The sequence below is a fragment of the Rhipicephalus microplus genome, chromosome X, assembly GCF_043290135.1.
Source record: "Rhipicephalus microplus isolate Deutch F79 chromosome X, USDA_Rmic, whole genome shotgun sequence".
Classification (NCBI taxonomy): domain Eukaryota; kingdom Metazoa; phylum Arthropoda; class Arachnida; order Ixodida; family Ixodidae; genus Rhipicephalus; species Rhipicephalus microplus.
This window is the reverse complement of record NC_134710.1, coordinates 217,641,934-217,665,267: the sequence shown is the minus strand read 5'-3', so window position 1 is coordinate 217,665,267 and position 23,334 is coordinate 217,641,934. Positions and strand designations below refer to the sequence as shown.

General features: G+C 46.3%; 1 protein-coding gene across 5 annotated transcripts in view; it reads left to right on the top strand.

Annotated features, from left to right (window-relative positions):
• Positions 1-23,334, top strand: part of LOC119187486 (protein CBFA2T1) — a 173,297-nt gene that overhangs the window by 124,608 nt on the left and 25,355 nt on the right. For all 5 annotated transcript variants that reach the window (XM_075878654.1, XM_075878653.1, XM_075878657.1 and 2 more), the window contains 2 exons: positions 13,800-13,937; positions 19,503-19,724. In XM_075878654.1, coding sequence (XP_075734769.1) covers positions 13,800-13,937; positions 19,503-19,724 — 360 coding nt within the window. The remainder of the gene's footprint in view (positions 1-13,799; positions 13,938-19,502; positions 19,725-23,334) is intronic.

The window sequence follows — 23,334 nt, the reverse complement described above, 5'->3', positions numbered from 1 at the left end:
GCCAACTGCACGCTTTAATTCGGGTGTCAGTCAGTTTAATCCATGCACAAAAAGCAGAATATGGGGCGTGAAAACGGCAGTATAATTGAAGCGCAGTTCATATAATAAATAACATAATAGTCACAAAGTAGAACAAATCATTAATCTTTGTATTTGCTGCTAGTATTTGTGAAAAAAGTTACTGACACTGTTCGCTTGAGCTGCGTTTGTATTTTGCTATGAACAAGTTTGTAGATGAGTGCTTAAACTGGGTGAAGACATTTTATAGCAACGAAAGAAAAAGCAGGAAGAATGTTAACGAATATTTTGTGTTTGTCACTAAATCTCATAATTAAATTTGTATAGCATTATATAACCACCGAAGACGTCATGTAGTGTGAAGGACATACTATTGGTATTGGAGTGCCAGAATACATACCAAGACATAAAAAGCCTGCCCGTGGGAAGCGATGGGTCAAAATCAGGTACATAGTCAAGAAATTAGGAGCCCCTTACATGGCAGAGCTAATTAGAGATAATTCGAAGAGGTTTTCGTCCTGCAGTACACGTAAGACATGATCCTGATGTGAACAACGGAAGTCATATTTACATTCATATTAACTGCTAACTCTTTATTAAAATAAAGTTATGTGTATGTGATGAAACGTGTGTTTCAAGCAAACACGCTTCAGTAACAATATAGCGTCGTTTGTTTTATGAAAACAGGTGTATCTCTTTTGATGCTTTTATAAAAAAGTTAATTCCACACGGTACCCAAATAAACGCAAGCTTATATTTTAAATAGTTATTTCTGATTTCAAGAACAGATGAATATAATCTATCGGTTGCCATTGTTCTCACCGGGCTGAGCAGACGACTGCGAGCGCCTCAGCGAATGAGCAGCCAAATGCCGTTTGCTGGGCGAACGATATGAGTCTCTGCATATGCGATGGTGTAGATCATTAGCCGCAATAATGCAGTAGCGATGAAGCATATAGACTTACATCGACTCTATGAGCAAATACATTAGGTACCCGTAAAAGCAATAATTACGCACTGTTATTTTTTAATTTGAAACTATTAAACGAATTAGTTAGGGGGAAATAGCACTGCACCGCATTTCGTAATTGCTAGCTTGTATAGGCGAGCGAAAAGTTCTTCCTGTCGCTTCATGTTTAGATTATTCCGACATTTAGACTGTATAAAGTGGCAAACCGTGTGTTTCTGGTGCATGTATTAAACTGACTGGCACCTGAATTGAAGCCGTTGGCAATTGGATTGAACATGGTGGCACTTGGATTAAACTAATTGGCACACGGCCTAACCGAGTTGGCGCTTCGATTAAATATGTTGGTGCTTGGATTAAATGTTTGGCACATGGATTAAACAGCTTAGCACTCAGATCATTTCAATGACATGTGGATTATTTAAGCTGGCTCTTGTATCATTGTGAGCGAGAAAACCTGTAGTGTGTCTATGTTTGCGCTGCCCTTGAAAGAGCTCGCAAAAAAACCCGACATCGTTCAAAATACCCAGAGCGTCACTCAGCCAGTTCCTTCTGTCTCGGCAATACGCGTTGGCGAAAAAGACGTTGCTCCTCAGAAAGTACGGCGCATGCTGTCTGCGCACTAATGTCGCAGTGGGCACAGCCAGTGTTTCCAGGTTTGGACACGTACATACGCGCCGTCGCCGTGAGGTTCCGTGTAAAATCCAACCCACGCTTCGCATATTTCATGTGCCACGAAAGCGTGCGATGGCAGCCAATCGACGATCGTCGCTCGAGCCAAGAAGAAACCAGCCGGCCGTCTTTTGTCCCGTGAGAGGCCCATGGCGGGCAGCAACTAAATACTTTGAGCTATCGGGCGAGGTAGGGATCAGCTGATGGTTCAAAAATTTCTATACATGATGTAACAACTGAGTTGGCATTGAAGAAGCAGACAGCATGAAGGTCGTTCTTTTAGCTGCAGCAGCCGCGTTTCCTTTCGCATTAATTTTGTAGAGTTATGCCTGGCACTATGCTTAAGGAGTTAGCTATATAGCATTGCAGTTTGTTGCTACCACATTCATTGCGTCCCTCTAGCGGCGAAACTGTGACTTGTTTTATCTGTTCTGTCATTGCTCGGAGTAAATAAGATGGGTGCTTCAACGCATAGAGGAAGCGCTCCGATCCTTACGAAACCAGAGTAGGTTGCTGAGCCAAAGCTACACTGTAAGAATTTTCAGTGAAAAAACCAAACAAAAAAAGCACTCAACGTGTTGACACCAAGACTCTTCTCCGGTGTCTTTCTGTCACTGTCGGCTCTAAATGATGGGCGTATATGATCATGTGACATTGTCCGTGCAACAAAGAGCTATAGCTTTGGGGCGCGTAGCGACAAACTAAGCGAACCGCTTTCAAGATATTGCGCAAGCGCAGAATCGACATGGAATAATTGTTTTGCGCGGTAACGGACTCGTAAGCTCGCTGTTGGAATCACGAGCGTCCATTACATGTCAGCCTTCATTGCCAGTGTTCTTCACTGTGTTGCGCGAGAGGAAAGTGCTGATGAGCCTCGCAAGTGATGTGCACATCGTGCTTTCGCGCTAACAGTCTAACCCTCCTTGTCATCAGCCCTGGCACGCGCCATTGGTCTTTGCGAATGCTGACTAGCAATTTGAAACTAGTTCCTTGACTGCTATAGAGGGCACATGAAATCCAACAGGAATTCTGACGTCTACCCCTCCATTTGTCTCCGGCCTCTGTTACGATACCAGTCCTGAGAGAGTGTTCCTTTTTTTTTTTTTTGGCTTGATAAAGTACAGCCACGGCCACGTCTGTGTATAGCGCGCGAGCGGCCGGCCATGCGGCGCGACACCTTGCGGCCGTTGCGGGTTGTGACGTCGCGTGCACAGGAGCATGCGCGCCCTTACAAACATGCAGGCCTGCTCTGATCGGGGGAAAACATTGGAAGGTATGCTTGTTTAACCGAAGATCCGCGCTCCTTCAGGGCGCTTTCGTCACATCTATATCGTAAGACGAAGCACGTTTCGACTGATAAAACGCGCCTTCATCTACTATATACGCTTTCTCGCTCTTTTGAGGCATGCGATTATACGAAGATATCATAATGCCAACAACTGCCTTAAAAAAAGTAGACGGCTACAAAGTCTAAATGGCCACAAAGAGTGCGTCGTTTATGCAACCGTGTGTTATCAGTCGAAACAGGCTTCTTCTTATGAAATAGGTGGGACGAAAGCACCCTGAGCGAGCGCGGATCTTCGGTTAAACAAGCGTACCTTCCAACGTTTTCCCCCAATCAGAGCAGGCCTGCATGTTTCTGTGGCCGCGTGTGCTCCTGTGCACGCGACGTCACAACCCACAACGGCCGCAAAGTGTCGCGCCGCAGAGCAAGGCTCGCGCGCTATACACAGACATGGCCGCGGCTGTACATGTCAATCGCATGGCAGCCTACCATTGGTGAAGCAGCAGATCAGCGAACATTATTTGCTTGTCTTTCTGAGTTGTGCGCATTTTATTCGTTTTTAAATGCGGATAATTTTTTAGTCACACCAGGTTGCGGATTCGGCGTCGGCGGCGCCGTGAGCACCCCCACTGTAAAGCCCCTAAAACTTCGTCAAGTAGCGACGTACGTAGTTATTCACTCGCCTCCTTTCTTCTCTCTTTCCTCCCACCTCTCGAAGGCCGGCGCTGCGTCGGTTGGTCAGGTGCCGTCACGTGGTATCGCTCGCAGTGTTCGTTTGTTTACAATCACTCGTGGCTGCCATCTTTGTCATTCCACGTGATAGTTCATTTGCTACTTCGTGCGAAGGTTTATATCCGCGAGTGCAACTCTCGCAAAGTAATCGTGTATGGTGGCACGCTAGCTCATTCATACGCTAGCTCATTCTTTCAGCGATACAGTTCGTATGCTTAGGATTGGTGCGTCTAACCACTTCACAACGCAACCACGTCTGTTCGAGCGTATCAACTGTGTGCCTTCTGACACATTATTAAGGCTTTTCCTCACCAAACGCTAAAATTGGCCTTACCAAACGCTAAATATGCCTCACCAAACGCTAAAATTGGCCGTCGGCGACATCGCCGTTCCGCGTCGACAGCGTCAACGCGAGTTGTTGCTTCCATTAAATAGCAGTTCCTGTGAATGCTCCTTGCACATAATGTGTACTCTATACACGGTGAAGCTTGCACCAACAATGCACTGAGTAAGGAAAGACAGTCCACTGTCCCTTCGGGCGCTATCGCGACAGCTACCGGAAAGGTTAGCCACACCAGCCGCACCTGAACGTTTGAGCGATGTTACTTACAGTGTAAAGCTTATACGGAGAAGCGCTAAACGATGGAGCAAGAAAAAACGGTTGTTCTAACTAGCGATTACATTGTTACCTTTAAGAACATACTAAAAGGTGATGCGCACAAAGTCAACATCCGGTCAATTCGAAACCGGGTGACTCGATCAAGGCCTGATCACAAGTACGCATGCGCATGACACTAAACATAGCTGATATGGGCTAACGCTACACTCGTTAAGATTTTAGGATCAGTTAGACGACTGGCGCGAATGCTCTCGGCGCATTTCCTGCCGAGCAAGCGCTCTCTTCGCGAAATGGCGTCTGCTACGCAGAAGCAATGCAGGTGGCGCCACGTTCGATATGTAAGTGCGAAGGAGAGGAGACCGAGGAGAAACGCGAGTGGAAAGAGTGTCACTACTTTATGAAGTTTTAGGGGCTTTACCCCACTGTGCATACTCGCGTCTCGCGCCTACTGTAGCTCTCTCGCCTCGCAAGGCCGACGCAGGCAGCGTCTGCTGTAAAAAACTGACTGCTCACGCTGCACAAGCGCTCACTGGCCACCCCATTTATGTAGGCACTGGATCGTGCGTTCGGAATTCAGTCAAGGGCGTCTTTACTTGGCTTTCGCTTGACTTGACGTTTTACATGACTAGAGTAGATGGGATTGAAGCAACACTACCTTCAACCAGTAGTGGGAACAACCCAACATTATCGTCTCACCACTCGTTGAAGGGAACGCTTCTCCTTCATTCAATAAATAAGAATAATAACAATGAAATAACAATAAGCATTCCCAAGCCATACTCGATTACGCAACATTAACGCGATACCCCACGACTCTGCGACGCATTTACTTGAGTTATCCCCGTGGGAAGATGTGGGTGGCTTTTTTTTTTCTTCATCGCTGACGTCCGATCAAACCGAGGCACGTAATTCAGGATGGCTTGATGTCGTAAAGGCGCATGACACTTTGGCTTGATGCAGTAAAGGCACATGGCATCCTAGAAGTCGTTTATACTTTGTAAACCAAAGTGTGACATGTCAGAGCTGCAGTTAATGTCAGGCACTTATAAAAACTGCCGATTACGATCCTCGCAATCCTAGTCAAATTGAATGGCGAAAACTTACACACGCTTTTGTGCGCTATGAGTTAAAATTGCCTCTTTCTTCAAAAGTTTAGACATTCATCTTCTCTTTGTGTATGTATGACTGATAATTATTTTCTCTCATTACGTATATGTCTTCGTTACATAAATACTTTTATGTGTTTAGCATCGCGTCACAATTGAATTTAGAGAACGCCGAAGTTGCGACGGTCGCCGTACGCGGAGAGTCCCGCTTCGTCGGGAGCACGGCGTTGGTCCGTGTTGGCGTACGGCGGCGACTGAGTATGGCGTGGCCAACACGCGCTACGCGGGAGCGTGTGATTTAAATAAAAAATTGGGGAAAAAAGGAGAAAGAAAAACCGCGTAGTGGAGGGGTAGTGGCGTGGAGTGCTCCGCGCACGCGGAGGGCAAGGGACGCCTGCGCAAAGCGCCTGGCCAGGAAACATCTTTGCAGTCGACAACAGATGCTAGCCAGCTGTCACCTCCGCGTCGCTAGCGCGCCCCGCCGCAGCGCGCACGCTGCACTTTTCGCTGCGTGCTTTTTTAGCGCTTGCGGCCTGCATGAACCAACTGCTTCCTTACGCTGAGCGCCACATTCTTCGCTTCCTGCCCGCGCGCGCGTGCTTGCCTCTTTTTTTCTCTGCGACTAGCCATCATATCCTCGAGCGCTCGCAGCTGTTTGCAGTTCTCGGGGGCGGGCGCGTACACCTTGAGCAATCCGTGTTCGGTGATATTTCCGGAGATGGCGGTCTCGTTCGCTTCACTGCGTCCTCTCCTCGCTCGCTTTCTTTCTGTCGCGAGAGGAGGCCGTTCTCGGCTGTTCGGTTCTTTCGGAAGCTCTCCGTTGCACTTGCTCCTCGGGCGCGTGCGAACGCTTTAACGACTTGTCCGGCGAAAGCTTTCTTTTGGATGAGTTCATATGCGCGCTTGCAAATTCGTTGGTGCCCTGGGCCGTTATTCTCGAGATGGGGAGCACTCGTAGTGGCAGAGGGGGCATCGCCGAGACATTAATTTGAAGTGTTTCGACTTCTGCCTAGGAGTAAGCAGCGTTTAAGTTTCGGCCATCGCTAGCTCTGACTTTGCATCGGATCCTTTTTTTTTTTGGATTTTTTTCTCTCACCGAATTCTCATGAGAGCAGTGCTCTACGATGTATGAAAATACCCATTTTTGAGCGTATTGAACGTGAACACAGACTGCGTAACTCTGATGTGTTTTATTTAATCAAATGTAATTCAGACTCATTGTGCATAGAACAGCAGCTTGAGATTTATTTTAAGTTGGTTTTTCCTTACGCTAACTGGTCGACTTACGACGTAACTTATATCTTGATTTATCATTTTTTTTCTCAATGTCAAGGGGAAGCAATTAGTCTTTACCACTCTACGGTGACGCAATCTCTTTCATTTCGATAAAGAACGACTCTTTCTGGTATAATTCTTTTGCTTCGACCTGATACTTGTGTGAGGCTTTCTTTCCCCCGCTTTCTCTGTTGCTCTGTGTGTTAAGGATAAGACTAATCTTTTGAAGTAACATTCTGTGCGCCAGCAAAGTTGTCTCTCTCTCTCTCTCATCTCTCTCTCTCTCTCTCTCTCTCTCTCTATATATATATATATATATATATATATATATATATATATATATATATATATATATATATATATATATATATGTGAAATTTTTAGCAGCACATTTATTTATTTTTCGCCTAGTTTTCACTACGGCTGCTTCATGTGGAGCGAGCAATCATGGTGTACGTGCGGCAAGCGAAGAAATCTTTTCGCCATCAGCTTCCCCAGTGTACTTCATGTTTCACTTCATATGAACCTATAAGCTTAGTGGTCTATAATTAGACTTTGCACAAACCTCAGCATTGTTTCGTGTTACAATTTTTAAGCATTTGCAATGGTGTGGATGTCTGAATACACGCCGCTTGCATTACTTGCAATGGTTCTTTTCCTCATTATAGGAGCTCCACTGGCTTATTCAGCTTTTTTTTTTTTGGTGAACTGTGCGTAGAGTTGTACCTCTCAAGTATTTTTGATTAAGGCCATTTGCAAGTCTTTCTATCGCTCAAATAGTATTCCGCACGTCTGTAAGCTGCTTGTCGGCGAAGGCTAAGGAGGAAGCATGACTCTGACATTAACCGATTTGTACTCGCAGCAGTAAATGGGAAAATATTGTGATGCTGGTATGATAAATACTTTGAGACCGTCAACTGCCACTACTTGAACCACAGGCGCACGCTTTTTACCAGCTGCAGTGTGCTTCGACTGTGCACAGCCCCGCGAGTTACACAAACCGAAATGAGCACTAACTACCTCCCTCGATGCGCTCAGAAAGAACGCAGTTCTCCGGGCCTAGCTCGTACCAGAGGCGCAACGCGTCTTTCTACACCGAACAGCGCACCCGTTCGGATGGGCGACGCGTCTGGAATCGGCGTCTTGCAATGCATCTGGGCCATACATCACAGCTCGCGCGCCATGAACGCGCAATACGTCGCCGCCCGCGATTCTGAACTATGCCCCGACGTGCAGCACAGCGTATAGCGTCCGCGCCTCAATTGCTCAGCCTGCGGCGGGGCAGCCCGCACAGCTGCGCAGCTACATTCCCATGGCGGTGCTGTCGCTGCAGCTGGGCTGCGCTGTTGCCGCCGCACAGTTCCCAGGCAACCGCCATATGTGTGGGCACGTGCCCGCAGCCATTAGCCGAGGAAGCGAGCGGGCCATGAATGGAAACAGACGGGCACGACCGAGCCGCCCCGCTCCGCTGCTGCACAGACTGACGTCGTGTGGCCCGGCCTTGTGCGAATAGTAGATACCTACACACATGAGTGTTAAACTTCCTACTCGGGCAAACGAGCACGCAGCAAAATGCTCCGCATTAGAAAGACAGAAAGAGGGGAAACATTAGAGGATGAAGAAGAAGATACGGATTGACGTAGCGTTGCAAAAGGCGTGCTATGTATACGTTGAGGGCACAACGACACGCATGGCGAGGACAGGAGAAGTCGCAAAGCGTTGTTTGTAGGCGTGATGGTTTTGAACTCATCGTTAGCGTCACGAAAAAGTATAAATGGCTGTCCTACGGTTTGTCCATTTTGGATGTAGCATTCAGGCTCACTTGACATACGGTTATAACGTTTGGCCCCCCTTCAATCAATTGTTACGTCTATCGTCGCCTTGCGCGTTTGGCTGCGGTCTTTGTCCTGCTCTCTCTGCTTCTGTCGGCTTTGTAGGCAATGTGACGTTGATGTGTCTACGCGGTACTTCACTATGACGGCCAGCCTCCTGTACACTTGACCCACCGTTGTGGTCACGTGGTTTTGGTCTTCGACTGGTACCCCGGGGGTCGCGGGATCGGATCTTGGTGCCGGCGGGCGCATTTCCCATGGAGGCGAAAATGCTAGAGGCCCGTGTACCCATTAAGGTGCATGTCAATGAACCCCAGGTCGTCGAAATTTTTAGAGCCCTTCACGGCCGTATTGCGTTCGCAGATTGCACTCCGGCCCGACTATAACTCTTCTTGAGTCACTTAACTCAATAATAGTTACAACTATTATTCAGATAAAGCCTTGAACGCCGCATGCTTAGCTTTAGGTACATGTCAAGTAACACCACATCGCAAATTTCCGAAGCCCTCCACTACGGCATCCTTCATAACCACATCGTGGTTTCGGGACGTTGAACCTCAGCAGTTATTATTATTGATGATTGGTTTGTGCGGTATACGTCCCAAATTGACTCAGGCTACGAGAGTACCGTCGTGGAGAGCCCCGGATAAATTATATAACTTGGGAAAAGTACACTGAAATCACACATTAGATGGGACTGCATGCTTTGAATTGTGACCACCGCGACCGGGATCAAACGCATACCTTTCGGGTCAGCAGCCGAGCATCGTAACCAGATTACCATAGCGGCTGCTTTGTGCATGTTGCGTTTTGATGATAAGTGTGGAAAGGTTTCTGAACGACGTTATTTGACTACGAAATTCGTAACCACCTCTGTATGTTACTTAACCGCGTGATGTGTGGCTGCCTTCCTCTTCGCTCGACGAATAGACAATTTACCGTAAGATTGTCGTAATTTTGGTTGCTGCTGATGACGAACGATATTGGGTGGTTAGAGTTGAAGCCCCGATAGCTTCTCCCCCCTCTCGTCCCCGTGACGAGTCATCAATTTGCGCTCATCTTCGGCGTCTCCGTATGGAACATTGTACGGAGGAGAAACGCGAGATGCGGAGAGGTTTCAGTGAAGCTACAGAGAAGAGGCCCCTGTTAACGAAATTCTCCCTCTTATCCGCCACCATGTCCCGCTGACCGGCGAAACAAACCTGTACTGGCGGTGAGCGCGGTAATAACGATGGACAGTCACGTTAAGCGTTTTTGTGGGAAACTTCTCTTGAATGTGAGCCGAGTTCTGAATGATAACCCTTTACCGATCCGGTAGTATTTTGTCGTTTACAAGCTTAAAAAAAGATACCAAAGTTGTTAAACATAAAAGCATCACGTGCACAGTATGTGCAATAACTGGAGCGTATTAAAAAAAACTGAGGCCATATCAGAATCGAGTGCCTGGAATAGCACTTTATGTAGTTGTAAGCGACGCAATATGTGTGGTTATAGATCTGCTCCGGCATAGGCACTTCTTCGTAGAAAATACTAGAGATTCATAAAACTGTGATGGATGTTCATAAGCTGACGGCCGCAGAGATGTAAGGCCACGCGTCTACGGCTGTTTAAAGTCGTGTGCATAAGTACGCTGTTCCTCGAGGATGCTTCAGGCGCACGTAAAGGAGCAGCTGCACTCCATAAGCGCAATAGTTGAACGCAGAGTGTACGCACATGTTTATTCGTGGTGCTGCGAAGAAATCTGAAAATTCTGAAAGAGCCCCACGAATTTTGTTCATCAGTTTCGCGACAACTATGTGACAAACTAGGTATTTCAGATGTCGCAGGTGGCTTTACTGAACTACAGCCTATTCAGCCTATACCATAAAGAGAATTTTGAAGCTCTTATAACAAAGAAGTGTGGCAGCTTGGGCTGCCACACTTCTAACAAGCGGCACTAACAAGCGGCACTTTGAGATGAACGAAAAAAAGGGAGGGAGGGAGATTTAGTATCAATCTCAAATTTTGGGGCCGTGTAGTCAGAGGGGAATAAATGAATCGACGAAGCCGATAACCCACGCTGGCATAACGAAGACTAATTCAGCGAGCCCCATCCGCTTTGCTAAACGATATCGTGCGTCTAGATATATGTATAGATATACTTCTTCCGCCTGTGTCAACAGTGACCCCTCTCAACATTGCTGCTTTGCTTCTCTAAGTAGCTGTGGCTGGCTGCCTCATGGGGTCTCCACTGCCAGTGAAAATAACAATCCGTTGTGAATGATGGCTGAGAGCTTGCCGACAACATTACAATCAATGAGCTCCAACATACGCGTGCGTATTACCGAGTAAAAAAGTAAATTAAATAAAAAGTAAAACTAGGTCATAAACAGTGGGACGAAGTTGTGGAGAAAAAAAAGAAAGAAAAAAGAGAATGGTGCACAAGTGTATAAATATCAGTCTTGCAGAGTTGCCACGCCGGAATTCGAATGACTCCGAAATTATTCCACATTTTCTTTACCCTAGAATGGAATAAGAATGGAATGGGGACAATAATTGGAGGAGTGGAAGGGGAATGAAATGACGTCATTTTCCAAAACAAAAAGTTTGTTTTCGATTATCTTGTGTGCTGTTTTTTTTTTCAAACTTTGAACACTAGCAAGTCTGAGCCCCGAATTTAGCAGTGAAGCAATATTTTTCAATGGCTTGGCGAATTTCAAGTTCAGTACACTTATAAGCAATGGGCCTACTAAAATTTTGTCCTTATATATATACTGCCTTGCTACAAAATATCTCTGTTCTTTTCGCGTAACCGTTGTTCTGTGCCGTTCGTATCCGTCGTGCGTAGTTACAGTGGTGGCCCATTGTTTTTCTTATTCGGTACGCCATTGCAACTAATAGCATTAGATCTAGGTTTTGTTCCTCATCAACCAAATCTTAGTTTTCTCCATATTCACGACCGCTTCAGATGCGTGACAAAACTGCTTAGTCTTGAGCACTACTTTTGTCATCATGCAAATAGGCTATGTCGTCGTTTAGGAATGAACACATTTAAACTAAAACAATAGTATAACATGACCATTCACTCAAACATGCTGACCATGCAAATACAATAGGTAGTGACAGAAGTGTCCCCATGGATATTAGTAGAGTGGTTGTACTGCACGAAATTTGTCACCAAAGTACTATCCCTCGACAATGAAAACATGGTTTGCCCACTTTTGGAGTTCTTAATGCATCTGACGACATCAACTTTATCGGGACAATCAAGACTTCTATAAGCCTATTAGGACATCTTTGGTACGTTGAGGAATTACAGGAATGGAATGAAACTGCCCTGCCACTCCCGTAGTGGGAATGGGCCGAGTTTTTTTTCATTCCCAGGAATTAAAAGGAATGGAATTGCGGCAAGTTTTAATTCCGCAAAATCAAATTGGAATGTAATGGAGGCGCCCATTTCGCAACACTAATGGACACATCGAACATGCATTGCATTATATTTTTGTTATGCTGACTACTTACGCATGCGCTCATTGCTCATTTTATGAGTTTATTGCTTGGTCACTTGCGCCAAAAAATAAGCGTTTTCGGAAATCACTTTCTACCTGGTATTGCCCTGTAATACTATCGCACACGGTCTATTATGCCAGCGCGCTTATGTACCGTCAATTTGGCAGAAAATTAGTGACCCCCTAGTGCAAAGTTGGACCTGTGTTCCCAAATTAATGATAAAAAATGTTTGTTTTGCACAGGCACTGAACAAACATCATGATTAATCTGTTGTTCTGAGGTTGGTCCACTAGTGAGGTGTAGTGCTTGTGTGAATAGCACGCCAGTTATTTTTCTGGCTTTATACAAATGCCAGTACATGCAGAGTACAGCCTTCTTCCTCTTTTTGCCAAAATGCGCACGTAGAAGTGAGCAGATAGTGGTTGGCTTTAGCTTGACGTTGGTGTTGTCATTATTTGGATTCCCATAAGATCAGCGCACGCCTATTAAGACAACAAACGGGTGTTCGAGCCGCAATTTACCAATATACTCGCTTTTAACCTGTGAATTCTTTGAGAGCACCGGCTTCACAACGAAGCTAAACAAAAAGAGTTGGGCCGCTGTTCTTTTAGGCGTTGCATGTCCCGTAGTGAGAGCGCAGAAAGGGGGAAAGCTTCATTTCCTCGAACGTAGTTTTTGCACTTGATTGGCTTGACACGCCATCTTTTGAAACAAACGTGCGGCAAGCTCCCCGCATAGATCGCGCGTCAGAGGTGAAGCCTCTTTTGCACGTAAGCGACTTCGCGGCCGCATCGCGACTGTCAGACTCGTCGTGTTTTTCGGTTTTCGGGCGACGCTCTCCGCTACGAAGAGTGCGTCGGTTACTGAAAGCGCGCATGGTTCAGTGGGTCTCCTTGGCCACCGCGGAACCAGTGAACCGGTTCTGGTTTCTGTGCGGTACCCGTTTTCTCTTTTGCCTATGGGGGAACCTCAGTTCCCCATTATTCTCATAAATGCCCTATGCTGACTCACTTTTACGTGTTTCACTTCGTGTCCGAAAACTGCCCAGAACTGTAGCCGGAAGGGGGTCGCATCACCAAAATTTAGCGTAAAATTGATCTATATCTTGCTATCTTGTCGACTTTCAACCATTCTTTCATTCCATTTCCGCCTCAAGGCAATCGAGACAGGTCGAGTCATTGTTATACCCATTTTTTCGCTCAAAACCAAGCTATGAGAACTCTCTGCCACAGTGAAAAAACAAACGAACCAAAAAGAAACAGGTGTGTCAGCCGTAAACGTGAAACACTCAATGTAGTTCCGTCTCCCCAACACCATACGGAGTGCAGCGCGAATAAATTCTAAACGCACAAACAGATGAAGACAAAAAGGTATGACACGCAGGTGCTGCCTTTTTTTCCTCGTATATTTGTGCGCTTGGGATTTATTGGTCGCGTCATACCAACACGCCCAAACTGCCACAATTGTGAACAGCACAACTCTCTCATGAGAGTCTGCTGGTCATCTGCTTGAAAAGTGCCACCAGCTCGCGAGCTCAAGCACCTTCGGGCCAAAAAAATCCGCCCCTGTCACGTGCTTCTCGAGCGGCTGCTCGTGGAGGTTAATTTTTTTCATTTCCGGCGATCTCGGCACGAGCGATTTTTCAAACGGTTCCCGGACTCACTTGAAGCCGCCCGCACTGCTGTTGGAGCAAAGTCGCTGTCGTGTGAAACAGACACTGCGTGCTCAACATGATGACATTTTGTGAGCGAAAACCCATCTGCCCCCGGTAAAATTCGAAAATGCTCTATTCTCATGTTTGCAGATCTGGCCGCCACCACCACGCCATCTCTGGGCAGTGGCGGTTCATCGTCGCAGCACCAGGGCTGCAAGATGCCGGACTCACCTCAGGACATCAAACCTCTAAGCCCGACGCAATTACCTAAAGTCTCCTCAATGCAAGGTGAGCGTTTCATACCTAACAGTCGGTAATGAAACCCTAATTGTTGTCGAGACTAAGAACGTGGCTTCTGCTGTCCGCTGTTGACGGTGCAATGCACGGCATTAGGCACATTAGGCAGATAGTTTGTGACAATAGAGTAGTAATATCGCGGCTCTCTCTCTCCATGTATATATATATATATATATATAGAGAGAGAGAGAGAGAGAGAGAGAGAATCTTTTCACCAACTTTTCTTTCTTCACATTTACATTACAATTCGGTCTTATACCTTCGACTATACTTCCATTGCCATATTACTGTCGGTTAGATCTCTTTAATATTGTCACGGGTGTATTGTCACTCCCCGTTACAATATAATGTGTTAAACACGAAAAAACGACCCCTTTAATATACACTTCATTTCATGTAAAGATATATATATATATATATATATATATATATATATATATATATATATATATATATATATATATATATATATATATATATATATATATATATACACGATCGATATTATCACTATGCAAACTACAATCTGATTTTGATGCATAGCAAATCCGACAAGTGACTTTTTATTTTCGCCCATCTTTTTCGCTTGAATCAACCAGAGCGACTCTAGTGAAGGTGCCTCAGGTGATTACACAGCCTTTGGTTAGCTGTCGTACAGAGTCGCCACAAAAACGAGAAACTCGTGAAGTGAATTCACGTCGCTCTACGAGTCACTTGAGCGCTCGCACAGCTGTTCTTCGAGGCCTATTGTGTCGTTGCCGAGAAGCGTGAGCGAACGTCTTCTCGGAGCTATCGCGGATAAGGGCAAATCGAGTCAATATTCTTTACTTTCAAGTTGCAGCTGTTCCTCGCTGTATAGGTTGGCACCTTAGAAAGTGACAGTTTTATTTTTATTTCCTTTTATGCGAAACGCGCGACAGTATGCAGCCAGCTGCGCTCATTTCGCAATCTTCCTCTGCGCAGGTGTCGTTCGCGAGCCGCAGAAAATTTAGGCTGCGTAAACACGCATCTACATCTGCAGTTTACAGCAAAAAAAAAAAAGTTTGCCACATCAGTCCTACCCTGAAACCAAGTACTCGTTTTTTTTTGGATTGCAAATAAATCGAAGCACAATATTCGGCTGCCCTATACCAATAGATATGACATGATGAACATCGCCAGCGCATTTGATGCTTATCGCATGCATTGTCGTCGAGAATTCCTATATGCCGTTTTACTGTATGTAAAAATCAGTAAAGAGGAAATGTCATTGCAGCCAACGCTTCTACAGGAGGAGTCGTCTTCCTCGGAGCAGGGTTGTGCCCCAGATTACAGCAACTCTTCTTGTCGAAACATTGACTGAAAAGAGATTCCCCCTTTAACTATATTTTGTCACGTCAAGCCTGTATTTTCTCTTGAACATGTGTGGTTCACTATACATAGCGTGAAGGCACACGAGTACTTGTTTTGTGTTTCTTACTTCTTTTTGCACTGTGAGGTTCCCTAAAGCAGCATTGTGCTGCTTTGTATATCCTCCTGCATGGTATATCAGTCTTTTATTTTTTTTAATATAGCACTTGTAGGAAAGGTTAGAGCTACAACACGAGGGAATAATGTCTCATTTCCACGCAGTTATTTGAGGTGCAGGGTAGGAAGGGGGATGTGCGAGCGTGATTGTGTCTTTCGCAGGTAATTGCCACATTGAAAGCATCTGTTAATGTGAGCGCTTCAAATGACATACCGGGGTCTTGTTTTCCTTTTTTTACATGCTGCAATCTTCATTTCTGGAGCAAACCATGCGCAAATTGGCAATCTGTGTGCTATGGCTTTTGTTCTAAGCAAAGTCGGGCAATTGTATACCTTGAGAACAAAAGTACCCCGCAAACACATAGGAAGGAGCACTTCTTAGCTAGTTGGGTGCTTTCTGTGAAAAAACTATGGACCATCTCCCCAAAGCGATCCTGGTGGATGCCAAGCGGTAGTGTTGAGCACGCTGTTGACCCGGTTGAAACGGGCGTCGACATGGGTGCTGGTACAACAGTTTGAAGCGTTTACTTAAGTAGACGTTTGTTTGAAACGCAAAAACACGAGAGGCGGGACGCATTCAAGACGCTTGCGCTCGGCCTTATTGGCTCGCGTCTCGTCGGTGTTACCCGCGCGTCCTCTGTATTTTCGAACGCGATCAGTGCTCTTGACTCGCACATCGTCGGTGTTGCTGGCATTTCACTGCCGACGCTTGCGTTCGGCTTCCCTGGCTCGAGCCTTGTCGGTGTGGACATCGCCATTCACGAACGCGATCGGCTTCACTAACCCTCGCAACGCCGGCGACAGCCGGTAAAGATACACGCACACTATCGGGAAGCATGCCGTGACGGCGTTCCGCCCATCGGCGCGATCGCCCGGGCAACAGTGGCGAGCTGCCCACATTATCGGCGCCCCGAGATTCTCGAGACGCGTGCAGAGCGCGCACCCGCCGGCTTGCGGCTTCTTCTCGCCGACAGATGGAGAGAGGTGGTACGGGGGGGGGGGGATGCCCACGTGAGGAGTGGGCTCGAGTGTTTCAAACAGGGGAGAGGGTGAAGTGAGAGAGCTGAAACGTGGCGAATGCGTGACAAGCGAGGGAGAGTGAGGGCATGATCTACTTGGCACCGCAGCAACACCTGCGGCGAGGTGTGTGGTGCGGATGAAGGGACAACGTTACACAGGCTAGTCAGAGTTGCTTCGCTTCCAATAGAGTTATTTGGTGGTCCCATTTCATTCAATAGAACTGTAGAGATAGTGGCGTCGTGAGTATAAAGATTACATACTTCGTTTACATAAGGTCTTAGTGTTTTTAGATGCGAAGAAGCTTTTTGACTAGCATGTGTAACGCTGTCCCTGCGTCCACACCGCTCCTCTCGCTGCAGGTGTTGGAGCGGTGCCAAGTAGCTCACGCTCTCCTAGCAGTGCGCGGTGACGTCTCTCTCCCTCGCTTGCCGCGCGCTCGCATAGTGTCAGCTCTTTCTCTCTTCACCCTCTCCAACACTCGCAACGCTCGAGCCCCCTCCTCACATGGTCATAATCTCACCTGCGCCACCTCTCCCCATCTGTCGACGAGAAGAAGCCGCGAGCCGGCTCACGTGCGCGTTGCGCGCGTCTCGAGGATCTCGTTGCGCCGACAATGTAGACAGTGCGCCGCTGCTTGCCGTGCAATCGCATCAACGGGCGAGACGCCGTAGGGGCATGCTTCTCGCTAGTGTGCGCGTACCTTTCCCGGCTGTCTCCGGTGTTGCGAGGGTTAGCGAAGCCTATCGCGGTCGCGAATGGCGACGTCAACAGCGATGAGGTGCGTGCCAAGGAAGCCGAACGCAAGCGTCGACAGTGGAAGACCAGCGACACCGACGAGGTGCGAGTCAAGAACACCGATCTCGTTCAAGAATGCAGACGACGCGCAGGTAACACCGACGAGACGCAAGTCAAGGAAGCCGAGCGCGAGCGTCTTCAACACGTCCCGCCACCCATGTCTCTGCGTTTTAAACAAACGTTTACTCGAGTAAACGCTACAGCGAGTTTTGCTTCAAACCGTTCCTCCAGCACCAGCGTCGACCCCCGATTCAACCGGGTCAACGCCGTGCGCACCGCTACTGCTTTGCAGATCCAATGAGGGTTCTTTTCGGGGTGATGGTTCATACCCTTTTTTGCAGCGAAATACTCAAGACAATAACTCTGAATATGCTGAATGATGTCTCTCTCAATGAGGTTTAGTGTTCTTCTGCTAAAGCTTGGGTATTGTGTAGCTTGCGGACATCCTTTACAGCCGAGATGGCTGATTATCTTGTTTCAATAAAAAATATTTCACGGTTACTTTGGTCTCCTCGCAAACTTTTTCATCAAACGTTCTTGATAAAAAATATGCCGTGTCAGTCATGTTTGTGACATGAATGTCCTTATTCGATTGAATCCACTGATAATTCGTGCTTGAAAGTACAAGTTTCAAGAGGGATATTGTAGAGCACCCATTGTGTAAAATGTTGGCGTTCACATTAACAATATCACCGAAGAAACTATTTTTAAGCTTACGGACTAATTAGTGGACTTACCCAGATTCCCTCAGACTCAGTCTAAGCCGTTAATTTGAGTAAGTTTTGCTCAGTGCTATGTTGGGCACAGAGTTTCCTAAAATTAACTAGAGGGGACTCTGGTGCTGCGATCTTTCAGCTACCATGGGAATAATGGGTAGTACATGGATTTGCCTAGTCTTCGTACTTGCGGACGGTGAATCGCCCTTGTAGCTTCATTTATTGCTGTGCTTCAGTTTCGTTTAGAAGAAAGAACGAACCCTTTTGAACTTCGTGACCCGATTTGAAATAGTAAGCCTAAAAGAATAAGGTGATGAAGAGCAACCGTTGAACATTTGCTGATTTTTGTTGCCTGAGAAAACAGCTCCAAGCCAGACAAACACACATGGAACCAGAAGTGTGAAGATTAGACAAAGCTGTGTACTGCCCATCATTCCCATGCTCGCTGAAGCGCCGTGCGTTCCAGCTCCTATAGACATTATAGCTCCAGAGTTCCCTCTGGTGTATTATTAGGAAATTCTATGATGTTCGGGAGCTTGAGCCCGTGTGAGTCCGGGTCAGAAAAATATTAGTGAGTCTTAATCCGTCTGAGGGATGGTTGAGAAAATATTTCATGATTCTGAGCTCGAGTGAGCCCTCAGAGTAATTTTTTTAATGAGTCTGAGTGAGTTCCCATTGCTTTTCCGACCTTTGGGTTTACATGTATTCGTTACTCCAACAGAGTTTAAAACGGGCTCTAGAGAAGCCACTCTTGCACTTTCGCTGTTACTGTGCATCGCGTTCCGCTTAGGCCTGACGTTTTTAGGGGCGAAGCTCCTCAAAGCGGCACCAGTTCGTCCCTCGAAGTCGTAGTTCTGGTGTGTAACAAGTGTTACATTTTGATCTGCAAGGTGGTGCCGGTGGGAGATTTCTCCTGTGCTTTGTTGAACAATAAAAAGTTCGCGGTGTGCGCGTTAACTAAAAGCCGAATGCTCTTGTCTCTCATTCCCCATTAGCAGCCACAGGCATGTTCCAGTAGGAAACGTTAGTAGAAGTAGAAGTGTTAAAACCGACTTCTGCTGTCTCTCATTCCCAGTAGCAGCCATTGTTTACCTCCAAGGTAGTGCCTGGTGAGATTTCTCCTGTGCGTGATTAAACAATCAATTTTTTTGTTCAAAACGCCGTTGATTGATGAAATAAACCAACGAAAGACGCCAGATGTTTTCTAAAAGCAAAACGAAAAGACGCCAGATGTATCTAAAGCAAAACAAAAAGAAGACGCCAGCTGCTTAACGAAAGACGCCAGGTGTTTTTTATCGGGCGAATTAACGGAAGAAAATTTCACAGTATTACATCCAGGAGCTTCGCCCAATCTCACCGTCGTTCACCTTGTGGATCTGCCGTTAATTTTTTTATGGGTAAGAAATGACACAGAGGACGAAACACTTCTAGAATCGAAGCTAGAATATTTCAACGCAAGTAATCATCTGAGGACAGATTCCTAGGATGGCGAGCGTGAAGCTGTTCCTCGACTGTGCAGGCGTCAACGGAACTCATTCTCCTCCTTGCAACGCGGGCAACCCGGTGCCCGTGTGCGCGAATCCCGTGGCGGTGCGGTCCTTGTCACCGCCATCAGACTCAAACCACGGGTCCGGTTCTACCGGCGTGTCCTCTTCGACCGCCGCATCGAATGTGTCCGCTAGCTCGGCCAACATCGCTTCGGTCAGCGGCCTCGTGGAGGCGCCAACCGGAGTCGTGCTCGGTAAGTTCAAGCTTTTTTTTTTTCGCTGCTTCGGTTGGCGGTAGTTTCTCCGCGTGCGTGCTACCAAGTCAGTGCGTAAATATGATTCTGAATTGTTCTAGAACGCTGTGCGCTAACTATAATTAACGGGTAGGGGATACCATTAGGCCGGCACTTGGCTTATGTTTTCTCGTTTTCGAAAAAAAAAGAACGATATACTACCTTAGCCTTCTGGCGTGATGTGCGTATAGCGTCTTCCTTTGTGTGTTACCTGGTACACATCTTTCTATTTCAATGGCAGCCCTACATAATAAATATCGAGCGGCCCTGTCTTTACACGGTATAGCAAAATCAATCGGGTTGACAAATAGGCAACGTTTCGCCCGAGAAATGCGTGCTTTCGGGGTCCTTCTTGTGTTTATGTTACACCGTGTTTCTGAACATGCGCTGATATTTTCAATGACAGTAGCGACCGCACTTCGCTGACTTATGATATATCAATGCACTAGTGTTGATCCACTACTGTAGAGAAAAAGCAGCCGTGATCATAGAGCCAGGTAATGCAACAAGCCTTTTAGCAGTGACCCATGAGAAGTTGACTTTTTTAAAGCGATTCAAAATAGTGCAAACAACAAATATTGGAAACAAAATAAGAGGAGGCAACCCGGGCGCTAACGACCTGTTGAGCCTTTTCTATCTCAAACGTCGATCTGTTTGTGGTGTGAGCTATTATGAATCTCATGGAGGTTAACTCATCTACCAAGAACTATTCAAACATCTCTCACACCATTTTCACTCGGAAAATTTTGATGACGATCAGGATGATTCGGGTCGGGTTCTGGTACACGTTCACATTTAATCGACATCCTGCGCGATCGGTATCAAGATGATCACGATCTGTGCTTCGTTATCGTACTTCGGGATCGCGATTTCGCTGACGTCTCGCCAAACTTGGTCCGGATTAGGCTCTACCATGTAGCAGCCACAAGCTTGCTGGTCACCTTCAAGAAGACCGTTGCGGATCGGCCCTGAGCACGATCAAAAGTGCCCGTCTGACAGCGGTATTATAAAACCACTTGCGTATTGACATTAAGGCGCTCGTCAAAGATTCCGCACTTCAAAAAATTTAAAAAGGCACAGCTTTGCCCCAAAGGCAAAGCAATGAACGCGATAGCAACAAATTGGAAGGTCACGTGCAAAATGGCAAGCAGATCGAAACGTCCCCCGCGTTTTTCACGCACAAATTACGCACGACGCGTACTTACAGGTACAGATGAACGCGAATAAGCGTCTCAGTTGTTACTTCGCTGTGTCTGAAAAGCGCGCCCTTTTCGCAAACGGAGACTGTGCAACGATTGCAGTGACATTTGCGTGCCCGGTAACTACAACGGAATCGTTCCAATAAAACCCAAGGCCAGCCAATACATACGATCCTCCCCACCGCGACATAAGGGCGCGCGAGTGAGCGTCGCCCCCTTCCTCTCTGGGGCGCGAAGCACGCGTGGGAGGAGAGAGCGCGCACCACCGTGTAGGGATGATGTGGCGACACGTGCTCATGGCGCCATCTTGCTGGTGATGCTGAAAACACGATAGTTCCCCCGGAGATGCCCGTCAACAGCGGTGAGTGGTATATATAGATAGCTTGCCGTTTCAACTTTTAAGGAGGTGCTCCTCCATGGCTCTGTGGTTAAAGCCTCGCACTCACGATTCAGAGGTACCAAGTTCATTTCCGTGCGCCAGAGTGTTTTCCTGGATTATGTTTCTGTCTTGTACTTATACGGTGTACTCATACGGTCAGTGACGGTGACGCCGACGTCGACGCCGGCGGCAAAAACCAGCCGAGAGAGTCCATATAATGCTATCGAAATAAGACAATGCGCTGGATGTTAGACTAGCGTTAGTAAATGCTTGCCATATAAATTTAAAAAAAAAAGCTTTAGGAATCCGATTGCTTATCAGCCGGGTACGTGTCCAGTATGATTGACTACAATTATATTCCTCCCGGCAACTCACTGGTTGTGGCGTCATGCTGCTAAGCTCGAGCTTGCCGTTTTGATTTCGGGTCCAACTACTGCAATGCGGCTGGAATAGAACGCAAAAAGAATAAAAACAAGGCTCGTGCACCGTGAAAATCATTCATGCTTTAGAGAACACCATTGGTAAATATTAATGCCTGGTAATTTCACCTTACGTTTTGCTTGCAGAACACCAAAATGTAATGTTTAACCAGACCGGAGCGCTAGAGAAATGGTACGCGATCTATCTGTAAATGTGAGAAACCGTGCCAGTGGTGTCAAGAATTATGGTTGGTTGGTTCCTGGAATGATGGCACAACCCACCACGGAAGATAAGCCATGAAACGTGTGGCAGTAGAGTTCGAGGGGGAAGAAGAGGAAAAAGAGTAAAGAGGGGTGAAACATGTAAAAAATAGTTTATAGAAAATCAAAATTATTTTTGATATTTTGGTTTATTTATGAAATGCCAATTAAAGAAATGTTACACTTGAAGTATTAGAATAAATACAGATAGGATCAATCAACATATCAATGACAATACATCAATGTACTTATAATATTAACACGACAGTCTATTTGCTTACTTTATATAATTAAATACGGCATCGCATATGTCTCTGTTGCGGTGCCTCAGTTCCGACGCTCTCATAGAGAGTAATGTAGATGTGGAAAACTCAGTGGCGACATGGCTGTGGTTTTTGTTGCTCTCTTTGAATGGCTCATATACCCACTTTAAAGGCGCCAAGAATGGAGGTGTTGCCAGTAGCACATCGAAAATTATTAGCGAAACTTCGAGTACTCGATAAGCCTCGACGTTCAAAATTTCAAGCCCCAATTAAACATACTGCTGAGGCAAAAAAAAGCACTTTATCAGGAAGCGCGTCAGACTACACTACTTTGTTGACTCCGTAGTTTAACCCTACAAGCTTATTCAAAATGTTATAGCTTACCGACAAGAAGATCTGACCATGCCTTTAACACCGACCCAGACGTCTTTCTTCTTGCTCATTGGCGACGGTTTGACACACCTAAGATTATTTTTGTTCAAAAGAAGCTGGCTAGTAAAATATAGACTATATAAATGTAATTGAAACTTACCGCTTGACTTGCAATATTGCGATAGGATAATATGAAATCCCCCCCCCCTTATCTGAGTTCCAATCTCAGTTTTTTTCAATAACACATCAAAATATTATCTCGTTCATGTACAAATAAATATAATAGGCAAAGATGATTCTGTGAATAATGAAAAGGCAGGCATAGGAAATTGTGCTCCGATTTGCTTGGCTGGTCATTCTCAGTGAGGCTGCCTGATTTTACTCCTACTTTGAAGCTGAGCCTGTGGATGTAATTTTTGCGCTTCGAAAACTCTCTTCTTATATAAAAGAGCAATAATAATAACAGTTTCTCTTTCAGTGTGTGCAGCTCTTACAGCTTCAGAAGACTCGTGAACTCTAGTGACATTCCGCGCATTAGTGCCGCCAAAACTAAAGAAGAAAAACAAAACTTTCTTTGCGGAAAAGACTTTGTTGCCGCTAAAACACGGCTACGCCCCCTCGTCGGGCCCTTATTCCAAGGCATCGCTGGCCCTCGCCATTCTTTCAGCCCTCCTGACT